The sequence below is a fragment of the Pongo pygmaeus genome, chromosome 16 (genome assembly GCF_028885625.2).
Source record: "Pongo pygmaeus isolate AG05252 chromosome 16, NHGRI_mPonPyg2-v2.0_pri, whole genome shotgun sequence".
In the NCBI taxonomy this organism is placed as follows: domain Eukaryota; kingdom Metazoa; phylum Chordata; class Mammalia; order Primates; family Hominidae; genus Pongo; species Pongo pygmaeus.
Window position 1 is genome coordinate 24,289,908 of NC_072389.2, and position 14,181 is coordinate 24,304,088.

A 14,181-nucleotide genomic window follows, 5' to 3' on the forward strand; every position below is an offset into this window, starting at 1 on the left:
AAAAAAAGGCCAGGCATGGTGGCTCATGCCTGTAATCCCAGCTAGTAGGGATGCTGAGGCAGAATTGCTTGAACCCGGGAGGCAGAGGTTGCAGTGAGCCAAGATTGCACCATTGCACTCCAGCATGGGTTACAGAGCGAGACTCTGTCTCAAAAAAAAAAAAAAAAGTGTAAAGTCTTATGACTCCCAGTCCCAGGCTCATTCAGCTGAACCACACCTGATACCTTAAGGCCATACTTTTTGCCACCATCTTTGCAAACTTCAAACAAACAACAAACAAATAATATAATTTTGTTTGCTTTTGAGCTGGGAACATAATCCTTGGACTGCATGTTCCGTGTCCTGTGGAGGAGGGATTCGGAGACGGAGCTTTGTGTGTGTGGAGGAATCCATGCATGGAGAGATATTGCAGGCGGAAGAATGGAAGTGCATGTACGCACCCAAACCCAAGGTTATGCAAACTTGTAATCTGTTTGATTGCCCCAAGTGGATTGCTATGGAGGGGTCTCAGGTAAGATTTGAGAATGCCACTTTTAATTAATTCTCATATTTTAAGGGGTATTTTCTATATGCCCACCATGGTACTAGACAGCACGGAGACAAAAAAAAGTGGTAAAAGAGCATGGTTCCTACTCCAAAGAGCTTAGGAAGACAGTTGGAGGACAAGGTAAGAAAGACCAGAAGCATCAAGGTACGCAAGAATAATTAATATTAAGGACATTAATAATAAAATTTCCATGTAATTATCAGCATAATTAATATTAAGTACCGTAAAGAACAAATCTGTAAAGAACAAATGTTGAAGCAGAGTCAATCAGGAAGTATTTGTTGCCCTTGTGTTGCCTAATCCATCTTTGAATAATTTAAACAAGCAAGAATTAAAATTTAAATTGTTTAAATTCTTTGAAGAATGTAAACAAACAAGAACCTGAGAAACATCACTGGGTTAGGGTTAGTGTTAGGGAGATGGCCAAACAGAGATGGCTAAGCAAAGGCAGTAATGACAAGAAGTGACTCAAAGTTGAAGATTTGAAGAGATGACCCATGTTACTAAGAACTGAGAGATGAAGTTGGAAATGCTGACATGACATGAAAGTGTGTGTCCTTGATCCAGTAGCTACTAAGAACCTTCACAATTTTTGTGGAGACATAATATATTTTAACTAATTGAGGCAAGATAGCCTAACATTGGGAAAGACCAGAGGTGGGCAGCCTATTTAGAAATCATCGGTGGGGTCAAGTTGTATGAAAAAAGAAAAGAGAAGAAGGAAAACACCCCAGAGGTATAACAAGGTTCATGTCAAATTAGCGTAGTTTTCACTTTCTAAAGAGATGACTGAGTAAGCCTCCAGAACAAATAAAATGCAGCTGGATTAGTCAAAGATGAAAAATGCAGACATTGATATTTAATAATTTAATCTTAATCCTTTAATTTTCTAGAGTGAGGTGTAGTTGACTCAAGTTTCTCCAGCTTTCTTAAGTGATTTCCACATTTCAGTTCAACATATACATGCATTAATATATCTATTCATGTATTTATTCAATGCGTCAGCTACCGTGCTAAGAAGTAAATACAACTTGCTCCTACCACCCAAAAGCTTAGAATCTAGTTGCACAGACATGCATGCAAACAACGTTGTGATACAGTATTGTATTGTGCATGAGTAGCGTCATGTGCCTAGTACTTCAGAGACACAAGGTGGAATGATTCACTCCACCTGAATGTGTCAGGAAAGCTTCAGAAAGGAGGTAGCACTTGAACTTGAAGGACAAGTGAGTGTCAGGTGAAGACCATATCAATCTTTTTCTGATATCCCCAGACTAAACATCATCACCCTGTAGAACTTTATTCAAACTTGCTACAGAAGAAGTTATCAATTAATTTTTGGTCACATACTCCCTAAAAAGAAGATTAGAGAATTATGCATTTCTTCACATATATTTAGGTTGACATTTGAAATTTCCTATCACAAGTTTAAATAATTACAAAGAATATCATTTCAACATGTTGTGAATGTTGACATTTTAAAATAAGAGTGTTGCAGCATTCAAAAAAATCTGTCTAGTGGAATTTAAATGCCATGATAATTTCTGTCTTTGCCATCTTTCATTTAAAAAATACAGGGGTGACCTCTTCTTTAACAATTTAGATGTTGTGCATATTTCTCCCTTTGAACTCACATTTACAATCAACTCTCCCCACAGAATTTTATTCTAATATAACGTATTTTTATGCTTTAAAGTCTTTTTTTATTACACTGTTCTACTTCTCTCCAAGAAAATATATATGATCAATGAAATTACTTTATTTTACTTTCCTGTGGCCATAAGGCCCTAAGTATTTAAAATGTTCATCTGAATTGAGTAAATTTTAATACACAGTCAAAATAACGTATATATATATATATTTCAAAGTTTGGTAAATAAGAATAACACATAAAAATTGCATTTTCATTTGAATACACACTTAGTTCATCATGTACATGCATTAATATATCTTGATAGAAGATAAGTGGAGCTTAAAAACTAGTCCATATATTCATCATCAGAATGAGCCATGTGTTCAGCAATGATTTTATTGTTAATTTTTACTATTGGTTTCTTATTTTGTTTTGTTTGGCTTTGCATGTGTACACTGGGAAAGCTTGTTCACATAAATCAATAGACCGGGATGGAAGGATTTTATTTTAGCAAGGTCGTTTTGTTCTTTGAACTCTTGAGTTATGTGCCAAAATTCATGTAATGGTCTAGCATCAAAAATTATTTTTAAGGATCTTTCTGCTGGCAATTTAAGTCCTCTTTCTATTTTGTTGAAAGCAAAAAATATCATCTCAGCTGCAAAAGGATTTGTTACCGAGACATTAGGGACTTTCACTTTTTCAGCCCCCAATCAACATTATTTCTACAACTGCAGAGCTTGTTTTCAGCTCTCTGAAGTCCTAGCCATATGTTTTATGTTGGCTTTAGAGCTTTTATATCACCCTCCATCCCCATAAATACCACGACTTCATCATTATGCATATTATCAGAGTAGAGGATGTTAACTAGCTCTTCTCATTCACCATACTTCACCCTTAATACTTTTCACTTTTTTCAAATATCAAATATATTCTCAGTGATGAGGATTTTCCATCATCGAGGACATATGCAGCTCCGCAGAGGAGTTCTGGAACCTCTACCAGGCCCCTCCCATGACAAGTGGGGATTATGGGAATTACAATTCAAGATGAGATTTGGGTGGGGACACAGAGCCAAACCATAACACAGATAAATTTGAAAAGCTATTCTAGATTTTTATATGACATGAAAATATTCCACTCATAGGCAAGAGTAACTTTCAAATCATAAACAAATAATCCAAGAAAAAAATGCTGACAACACAAACTTCACAAAAATTCAGGAAAAAATAGCATAATGTTTTTATTAACTTTAACTGTGGCAGTTATAGATGTATCGGGATACATCGATAGTATTTTTTTCTGTAGTGTTTGGCTGAATACTCTTTGATGGCCTCGTTATATGAGAGCAGTTTTGCAAGACTGACTTTTATAGATGGAATAGAAAAATAATCCTCTGGCATAATTCATCAGAATTGTATTATATTTTTATTGACAGTTCAGAAAGGTTTCATTCATCTTCAAAAATTATTTTGGGTAGGGTCATGTAAACTTTTAATCAAACTTGAGAAAACTTCTAACAAGTTTCTTTGATATTTGAGCAGTAAGATTTCAAGGCATTTGTAATTTTCTTGAATTACGATCTCACCTTAAATACTTTTTGAATTGAGAAGTGGAACAAAGTTGTACAAAAGAGGGGCCCTGAAATACAAGCATCACAGAAAATTAGCCTCTGTACCCTTCCTTACATAATATTTGTCTAAAAGTCTTTTGTGTTTAATATTTATGTAGTTCATGGCTCTCCTTTGCATATGATACAATAATGCCTTTGTGGTTGTCTTAAAAGAAATGCATTGGCTTCTCTTTTCTTCTTTGAAGTGCATGGTGACTTGTGGCTGAGGGTTACGGTACCGGGTTGTTGTGTGTATTAACCACCGTGGAGAGCATGTTGGGGGCTGCGATCCACAACTGAAGTTACACGTCAAAGAAGAATGTGTCATTTCCATCCCGTGTTATAAACCAAAAGGTAAGTCTGTGGTGCATTGTAAATTCAAATCAAATGGTATTTCCAGCTCCCATTCCAATATTGTAGCATTTCCCTTTCAACTTACTACTTTCTTATAAAAATTGTTTTATTGACAGATTGCAATAGACCTTCCCATCTAGATAAGGAAGTTAGATATATGTGAATTATTCATCTGGAGGGAAAACTGAGCTCCTGTTGATTCAGTACAGATGGAGTAGCTCCTATTTAGTTTTATACTAACATTTCTTGGTGGACATATTAAATGCAGTCCCTCCCTTGAAGAAAAAGAAGAATGGCAGGGGGGAGATTGAAAAAGGAGGGGAAGGAAAAGTAGAAGGAGGAAAAGACAGAAGAGCAAGAAAAGGAGGAAGAAGTAGAGGAGGAGGAGGAAATTATTCTTTTCCCAAGATTCTCATTCTTCTTTATAGCTACCTTTCCACTGGAGTGTAAGATTTTGAGGGAGGAATGATGTCATCTTTATCATGTGTACTAATGCATGGAATGAATGAAAACTTCCAGTTCCCAGTGGGGATCTATGGATGCATTTATAATCTCTCCAGTAGTTCACATTTGTTCCACATGAAAGAGCAGAAATGGGTAGCATCCATGGATAGGAGGATTTGGCACCATCTCTGTGATATATGATCTTCTCTGTACATAATTATTTCCATGTTATTTAATGTTAACCATCCTCATGAAAAGTATCTTCCATCTTGAAATGGGAGAAAAGATTATTCCCAACTATTAGTAAGAAGGACTCCTCCTTAGTACTTGAGAGAGGATGGTAAAACTCTCTTGTTATTTCTGGGTTCATTATTCATACAAATAGCCTCTTAGTCATTCAACAAATATTTTTGAGTATGTCTATCTTGCAGAAAAATCACTAGTTGCCATGACAGGTACAAACATTGACTACGTAACTCCATCAGTGAAGTCTTTTTTCCTTCCTTCTGCATTTATGATACTTTCATAGCCACTTTCATAGTGTCCATAGTTTCCTTGAAGCACCCTAAATTTATTTTTATTTCTCACTTCATAGATAGATTATTCCCTTCTTCACATCAAGGAGGCTTCAAAGGACAGAAAGGGGCAACAGTTTGTTCCTCCATGCCAGATGTAATTGGTAATCATCTCCCTCAACAACTACAACAATAGTAAAAGTTTGAGTAAACTATAACACAGATTCTTTCATCCCCCCCAACTTTCTTAACTTTCATGTTATTTGCCTTTCTCTATTAATTTTTGCATTCCATGGGCAAAAATAAAATGTGACCAAAGATAGCTAGCTGGTATGGTTGAAGTAAGAGCTTCAAAGTATGAACAACAGAAATTGGTATTGATTTATAAAAGGCATTTTTATGTTAACTTTGACAGCAGATTCAACTGTATCGTGTGATCATTTTGGTTGCATTTTAATAATGTACTAATTTTTAAAAAATACAGCAGAAATGTTTAATTCATTCCAGCAGCCACCTAATGTATTGTACTAAGGAACTCAACTTGCATTTGAAAAATATGACCTCTTTATAAATGAAATTTTCAGCCAATATGATCATCTATCCAACTCCTTAATGATTAATAGTAATTTAGCTCATTCTTTATGTTCTCTTTTTCTTAGAAAAAAAGTCCAGTGGAAGCGAAATTGCCTTGGCTGAAACAAGCACAAGAACTAGAAGAGACCAGAATAGCAACAGAAGAACCAACGTTCTTCCGGGACCTTTTGTGGGAGTAATCAGGGCATAGCCAGTTAACATGATATATGTAATTTTTGTACTCATTGGAGTACAGTGATACATTTAATATCCAAATGACCTGTATTTACAGACTCTAGAGAGCTTGAGCTGGCTAGAATTTTTCTTTATTTCACAATTCAGCAGTCCTCCTTTGGCAGTTTCTCTGAGCAGCACAGAAAAGACAGTGTTACTTAACTCAAAGCAGATCCAGTGGTCTGCTACCCTTAAGAGATTGGGGATAATTTCTAGGTTTTAACACATGTGATTTGACCATGAACCGTCATATATCATACAAATAAACCAATCATTCCATGGGTAAGTCATGGTCAGTCTCTATAAAATCAGTTAAGTTGAAATGCATTAGTCGCCTGAGTGATCATAGGGAAATGGAAAGAACAAGGTACTAAGAGTATTGGAGCTTAGAACCACCCCTGCTAACTACATGACCTTAGACAAGTCTAATTTTTCTGTGTCTTATTCTCCTTACCTATAAAAGGAGCAGGTTGGGCTTGATCTCTCCAGGGTTCATTCCAACTTAAAAATCCAATAACTACCATCTGCATGTGATTTGATGGATCTGGATTGTAACAGTGCCAGTGGAAATTAAGAATCAAGAGGAAATCAAAGAAGCATTCTGGAGGTAGTTATATAGGGACAAAAAGAGAGCAAGAAATCAAAGGTGCTCTGAGATTTCTAGTCCAGGAATCTGTAAGAACAACAGCACCAATGATAGACTCAAGTAATTGAACAGAACGGCTGGTTCTATGTCAAACATGTTAAGTCTTTCGTGCTGACAGGCTATCGATGAAGAGAGCAATTCCCAGAGCATCAGGGGAAAAGGGGTCTCAGCAGTAATCTGGCCACTTTCCCTCTCTGAGCAGGCATTTCTTCTTCAACACCTTCAGCAATGAGCAGAGTTCACTGCATTAAGAGACACCTCATTCTTGTGTTGAGCAACACAAGTTATTTGCAAGATCTTTTTCTTCTGATGAGACAGAATAGACCTCCCAATTTGTGTTCTCTGAAGCAGAAAAAAATACATCTATGCCCCATCCCATGTGACAAATTTTCACAAATATGAAGAAAGCTGCCATGGATCCCGAGAGCTTTGTCTTTCCCAAGTTCATCATTCTTAGCCTTTTCAGCAGTCTTCATGCACTGTTGCTTTTAGATCCCTTCACAACCTCCTGTGCTTTTCAGAACCCACTCTTATTTGTCAATCTCCCTTTTAACTGTGGTCCAGCCCAGTGGTGAGCCCCAGGGCAGTGTGGGTTACTTCTCTTTGAGAAGGCACATGTGGCAAAGTGATGTGGGCCAACATAGCTGACACATCACACTCATGACAGGCACAGACTTCTCCACGTGGAGCACTGTCAGTGCTGGCTGTGACCACAGAAGAAACTGTGGACCATGTGAGGGTGAATGGCTTCACAGTATTTGAGTAAAAAGAGAAGAGTGTTGGGCTCCTGAAAGAAGCTTGGAGATTTAGAGGAAGAGGGGGAATCAAAAGAGGAAGATGGTGAGGAAGTAAAGTAGTGAAGAGAGGGAGGAGTATGATCCAGGGAAGCTTATTATTCCAGAGACCAAAGGAGGAAGGAGTTTAAGGAGGCAAGCAGCAGATAGGATTCAAATCTCACAGAAAGACAAGGAAAGAGAAAAGTCTGCTTTGATTAACAAGAAAGACTTTTTCAGTGAATTTTAGAGTAGTAGCATTCAAAGGGTAGAGAATAAAACATTGTGGATATTTCAGAAATAAATTTCCAAAAAAGAAGGAAATGGAGCAATGGGTATTTGAGTACTAAAGAAGGAGCAAAGATTGGTAGTCAAGCTGATGGAAAAGTGTATATATATGTGTTTGTTGTTTTTCATTTTGAAGTTAGGGCAGTCTTAAACAAATTAAAAAGATAGGGTTTTGCACAAGTCAGTCAGTATCTGTAGACCTTCCAACTGTACAAGGAAAGCATGAGGCTAAATGCTGCTGGAACCTTCTCACATCTCTGATCACCTACAATCCTGTAAGGGAAGGAGTCTATAGAAAGAAAAGAGTTTGAGACACTTGAGAGAGAGTGTGTGTAGTTGTCACAGAAGGCAGGTCACAGAGTCCTCTGACTAGAATGATGGGTCCTACCAAGATCTTTTGTTTTCAAAACACAGTTAGATGACAGTTGATAGTCCTATATGTCCTCTTTCCGTTAATAGGATTGCAGTCCATCCAGTTCCCCAGACTAGAAGCGTGGAGTCTTTCTTGGCTCCTTCTCATTCTTCTCTGATGTGTAATTAGCCACTGAGTTGTGCCCACTATATTTACTAAAATCTTTCTTGGTTCCAGCTCCTCCTCTCCATCCAAACTGCCATCCTTGTACAGGTCCTGAAATCAATTCCTAGGACACCTACAACAGCTTTCTAATTTGCTCCTGAATTGCTTCCCTCAAATCCACCCCTACACAACACAGCCACCAGAGCAGTCTATCTAGGTAGGGCACAAGTCTAATTCTTTTTGTTTTTTTTTGAAACAGAGTCTCACTCTGTTGCCCAGGCTGGAGTGCAGTGGTGCGATCTCTGCTCACTGCAACCTCCGCCTTCTGGGTTCAAGCGATTCTCCTGCCTCAGCCTCCTGAATAGCTGGATTACAGGCATGTGCCACCACGTCAGGCTAATTTTTTGTATTTTTAGTAGAGACGGGGTTTCACCATGTTAGCCAGGATGGTCTCGATCTCCTGAGCTCGTGATCCACCCACTTCGGCCCCACAAAGTGCCGGGATTACAGGTGTGAGCCACCGCACCTGGCCAAGTCTAATTCTTTCTTTGCAATGTTCAGAATATCCAAATGTCTCCCCATCACTCAAAGATTTGTGTGGGTTCATACGTCCAATGGGACTTGGCAGTGTATTACTTTTCCTGGTCCCCAGCCTCATGTCTGGCCACCTCCTTTTTTTTTTTTTGCCTTGAGTGGGATGCTCCAGGCACACTGACTTTCAGGCTGTTTCTTGCCCACAGCAAGCTGCCTCTTGCTTCCTCTTTAATCACACTCCCCTCTTAATTGGGAGTGGCCCCACCTGTTAAGTCTTTTTCTGTAACTTTATTTTTAATCATAGAAAATTGCAAACTATTTAAAAGAGGAGAAAACAGTGTAATGAACCCCCATGTCATGTCCATAATCCAGTATCAACAATTATCAACCCAGGGCCATTCTTGTTTCATTGAAACCATCACCACTGCCACTACCCCCTGAGCATTTTTGAAGCAAACACAGACAGCACATCATTTCATTCATAATTATGTATCTCTAAAAGAAGTCTTTAAAAAAATAATCAAAATACCATTTTTGAAATGCTATCCTGAATACTTCTGTGCTATTCTAATACTTCTATCCTGAAGTGTTTGATCATCATCTGTTGTCTTTGTAATAAAACCCTCTAACTTAATGACAGGAACCACAGTTTTCTCCACATAGTAATTTTTCCCTTTTATTACAGTGGTTTCTGTGTAACAACCCGTCATGTCCCTCTTCCAGCCCCTCCCCTTTTTGCCCTGCTTCTAGAATGTACAGAACTGAGTGTAGTGTTTAGTTGCAGTAATGAACTGAGCAGAGGTCTGAAGTGTGTTTCTCTAGTCCTCTGTAGCACTCATTTATCACTATACCTGTGGCATCCTGGCATTTGCGTGGGTGCACCCCAGGTGTTTGCTGCCCCTTCTGGTTTTCAGTGATGTTTCTGTTCTGGTCGGTGCTGTGGGGCGTGGCCTCGTGTATGTCTTAGGCTGTCGAGGTGTCCCAGCATATGGTTTTGCATTTGCCTCTCCGGGGTCCTGAGGGTTCTGTAGGTTTCACAGACTCTAGGTGAGTTTTGGTGGTCATTTCCTGACCTGTGATATCTATACCTAGATGAGTGGTGTGCTTTTGATTTCACTTCTACTCCCAGGGCAAGGCCGGGTCTCTGATTTCTCGTGGGGCCTCTTGCTACCCAGAGCCTGGGACGGGCAGTGTGTTGCCCCCTGGCTGTGGTTGGCTGGCAGGCAGGTGATCCTGAGTGGCTCCCAGCCTTCTGCAGGAAGCTCGGGTTCAGTGGGTCGTTGTGTGCCTTCCCGTGTGGGAGGTTGTGCTGAAGCCTGGCGGCTTGGCTCTGCTTTCACAGCCTGGAACCTCTTGATTCCTGCTGTGTGTGCCCATGTGAATTTCAGTTTTGCACTTGAGGAGTGTCCTTGTGTACTCTCAGCTCCACAATCTAATTTTTAGCAGCTTTTTTTTTTTTTTTTAAGACAGGGTGTCACTTTGTCACCCTAGCTGGAATGCAGTGGTGCAGTCTTGGCCTGCCAGGTTCAAGTGATTCTCCTGTCTCAGCCTCCCAAGTAGCTGGGACTACAGGTGTGTACCATCACACTTGGCTGATTTTTTCATAGAGATGGGGTTTCATCATGTTGGCCAGGCTGGTCTTGAACTCCTGATCTCAAGTAATCTTTCCACCTTGGCCTCCCAAAGTGCTGGGATTACAGGCATGAGCCACCGCCTGTGGCAGCTTTTGTGGTTACATTGTAGCCATTATTTGTGTTTGGTGCAGATGGTTGGGGTGGGGTGGAGGTTGCTGTTGCTAGTTGTTTAGCTCTTCTGCTGATCTTGAGCTTTTCCATATATGTGTTCATAGTGGGGTTACAAAAATTCCTCTAGAAAATACTTCAACTATTGTGGGTAAGAGTTTTTTTAGTCCAGTTTTTAAAAATACATAAGCTGAGAAGTTATTTTGTCTATTTAAATAATACTTCAAATTGAGTTTTATTTGATGTTTAATAAGACTTTGAAATTCACTCATTTTTAGGGGTTCTAAGTGAAAATTGTTTTTCTCCTTTCAGTTGCATGCTGCCATTAGTCACCAGGTTGACCCGGAATTCCTTGGTTTAGGTCTGGGCAGCATCCTCCTGAACAGCCTGAAGCAGACGGTGGTGACCCTGGCCAGCAGCACAGGCGTGCTGAGCACCGTGCATTCAGCCTCCCAGGCCATGCTGCAGAGTGGCTGGTCCGTGCTGCTGCCCACCACTGAGAAGCAGGCCCGGGCGCTCTCTGCTCTCCTGCCCTGCGCAGGTGGGCTCGGGGAAGGAACAGGAGACGGCATGGGTCAGGGTGCTGGGAGGGGATGGCGTTTCACTCAAATTGGCACACACTTTCTAGTTCAGTTTCAGGCAATGAAGTGAACATAAGTCCAGGTCGTCGATTCATGATTGATCTTCTGGTGGGCAGCTTGATGGCTGCTGGAGGGTTGGAGTCAGCCTTACATGCAGCCATTACTGCAGAGATCCAGGTATGGCTTTGGAGGCACACGTGACCTGGTGGTGCACTGAGATCGGAAATACACACTCACACATGTGAAGAATAACAGAACACAGTAAAACACTCAACTTTTATCATATCCAAGTATTTTCTTAAATTAAAATTCTTTTATGTGCTAATTTTAAAAATTATTGAGATGATTTAATTGTGATAAAATACTGCATGTTGCCTGTTTCAGTGAAGTTAACAGATAACCTGTTACTCAGGTAGACCATTCCCGTCACCCGGAAAGATCCCTGTGCCCTTGGCACTTGCAGCCAGGATACTCCCCTGCCCTCAGATGAGATGCATTTCGCCTGCTCTGAGTGTCGCAGCAATATAACTGTATAGTATGCACTCGTTCCTGCCTGGCCTTGGAGAATGATTTTCAGATTCACTCACTGATGTGTCTATTGTGACTTCGTTTTTATTATTGGGAAGTTTTCCATTTTCTGGGTGTAGTACTCTTTGTTAGTTCATTCTCCTATTGAAGGACATTAAATTGTTTTTGGTTTTAGTTTTCTTTTTTTTTTTTTTTGAGACAGGGTCTTGCTCTGTCACCCAGGCTGTATACAGTGACCTGATCTTGGCTCACGGCAGCCTTGTCCTCCTAGGCTCACAGGATCCTCCCACCTCAGCCTCCTATGTTGCAGGGACCACAGGCATGTCACCATGCCGGGCTAGTTTTCTGATTTTTTTTTGTAGAGACAAGGTGTTACTGTGTTGCACAGGCTGGTCTCCAACTCCTGGGCTCATGATCCCCCCACCTTGGCCTCCCAAAGTGTTGGGATTACAAGCATGAGCCACCACGTCCAGGCTTTCTGGTTTTTAGCTGTGTAGAGCTGCTACGATTGTGCTGTGAACAAGTACTTTAGTGAACATATGTCTTCCCTTTGGGTAAACACTTGGAGTGGAATTTGTTAGGTTCTGGGGTCAGTGTGTGTTCATAGTTTCCCAAAGTGGCTCTGCCATTTACATTTGAAACAGGACTTTTGTGTGTGAGAATTCCAGCTCATTCTTGTCCTTACAGAGCAGCTAGATGCTGCGTGTGTGGGGCAGATCACATTGGGTTTTGTGAGAGCCAGTAGCAGGGTTAAGGATTTTAGGGACTTCACGGAAGGAGGCTGGAGAGCATCAGCAGAGGCAGCCTGGACCTTGGATCTGTAAACAGAAGACACTGTTTGAAACTGCACAACTGAGTTGGGGTTTCCAACAGGGCAGGTGGAGGCCTGTGGGTAGGTGTGTGCGGCAGCCACAGAGACTGGGATAGCTTGGCACTGGGGTCAGGGCTCAGCCAGCCTGTGTCTTCACACCTGGTAATGAGATCACTTGTAAACAATTTCTGTTTATGAATTACAGGATATTGAAGCCAAAAAAGAAGCACAGAAGGAAAAAGAAATTGATGAACAGGAAGCAAATGCCTCAGCATTTCATAGAAACAGGACTCCATTGGATAAAGACCTTATTAATACGGGGATCTGTGAGTCTTCTGGCAAACAGTGTTTGCCTCTGGTTCAGCTCATACAACAGCGTCTTAGGTAAATCGTATTAGCTGTATTGTATTGTGTTTTATTTATTTACTTTTTTTTGTATTTTTGAGACAGAGTTTCGCTCTTGTTGCCCAGGCCGGAGTGCGGTGGCGCGATCTTGACTCACCGCAACCTCCACCTCCCAGGTTCAAGTAATTCTCCTGCCTCAGCCTCTCGAGCAGCTGGGATTACTGGCGTGCGCCACCACGCCCCACTAATTTTGTAGTTTTAGTAGAGATGGGGTTTCTTCATGTTGGTCAGGCTGGTCTTGAACTCCCGACCTCAGGTGATCCACCCACCTTGGCCTCCCAAAATGTTCGGATTACAGGCATTAGCCACCACGCCTGGCCTATTTATTTTACTTACTAACTTTTTTTTTTTTTTTGTGACGGAGTCTCTCTCTATCGTCCAGGCTGGAGTGCAGTGTCAATGATCTTGGCTCACTGCAACCTCCACCTCCTGGGTTCAAGCTATTCTCCTGCCTCAGCCTCCCAAGTAGCTGGGACTAGAGGTGTCTGCAACCACACCTGACTCATTTTTGTGTTTTTAGTAGAGATGGGGTTTTACCATATTGGTCAGGCTGGTCTCAAACTCCTGACCTCAGGTGATCCACCTGCCTTGGCCTCTCCAGATGTTGGGATTACAGGCGTTAGCCACTGTGCCTGGCCTGTATTGAATTTTAATAGGTGATTATTGGTTTTCATATTAAGATAGTGAAATCCAGCACGAGGATCTCAAAACTTTGTTTGGTGATTGAAGGAATATTCTGAAAATTACCTAGTATAGATTTTAGGGTAAAGAGCAGACCCTTTTAAATATAGGTGAGAGGAGAAGTTGGAGGGCGAGGGCATGATGATGTTCAAAAGTTTTTCCAGAAGAGAAATTGGGTGTGCAGTAAACCTGTAAAAAGATTCTTGCTAACAAGCAGGTGGATGTAAATGAAAATCATCATGGAAGGTTATTTTTAAAACTGATTGTATCATTGCCTCACTTCATATATTACAGAGTTTTACATACTACTTTGTAAGATAACTTTTCTTTTCAAAACCAAAGTCAATGTGAAAGAATGGTGAGCATTGTTTTGGAAGGCCTGACTAGGAGGAGGTGGGAGAAGTCAGACTCAGCCTGTGAACAGAGACTAACTTTAGCAGAAGCCAAAACAGTCAGACAGTGTTGTCTAAAAATGATCATTCAAGAAGAGTGAAGAAACAAGGTGATTTGTGAAAGAGATTTATTAGAAAATGAAACACATATGTACCTCTGTTTAATAAAAATCTGCTTTTTGTCACATCGTGCTCCTGGTTTTTTGTTTCTACACATAGAGAAAGCAGAGCCCTGACAGGTTGGATCAGGCAGCTGAGCACAGAGCAGGGAGCCCTGGGCAGTGGCTGCAGCTCTCAGCTGGCCTGTTCATGGGGGGCATGGTGCATCTGTGGCGTGGGGTGGGCCTTCGGCGTGCGGTGGGCCTGCGGCGTGG

The 14,181-nt window shown here is 40.9% G+C and overlaps 1 protein-coding gene across 1 annotated transcript; it reads left to right on the top strand.

The window, feature by feature from the left end:
* Positions 1 to 72: 72 nt before the first annotated feature.
* LOC129028701 (E3 ubiquitin-protein ligase HERC2-like) lies at positions 73 to 13,908 on the top strand. Its single transcript, XM_054474351.2, has 7 exons — positions 73 to 511; positions 3,996 to 4,143; positions 5,762 to 5,904; positions 10,722 to 10,950; positions 11,043 to 11,167; positions 12,535 to 12,713; positions 13,758 to 13,908. The coding sequence occupies exons 3-7, from the start codon at positions 5,896 to 5,898 to the stop codon at positions 13,906 to 13,908; spliced, it is 693 nt and encodes a 230-aa protein (XP_054330326.1). The 5' UTR covers positions 73 to 511; positions 3,996 to 4,143; positions 5,762 to 5,895.
* Positions 13,909 to 14,181: the final 273 nt, after the last annotated feature.

Coding starts and splice junctions, on each gene's coding strand:
- LOC129028701 (XM_054474351.2), top strand. Junction 10,951..11,042: donor TGCTCTCCTGCCCTGCGCAG/GTGGGCTCGGGG, acceptor TTTCTAGTTCAG/TTTCAGGCAATGAAGTGAAC. Junction 12,714..13,757: donor CTCATACAACAGCGTCTTAG/GTAAATCGTATT, acceptor TCAAAACCAAAG/TCAATGTGAAAGAATGGTGA.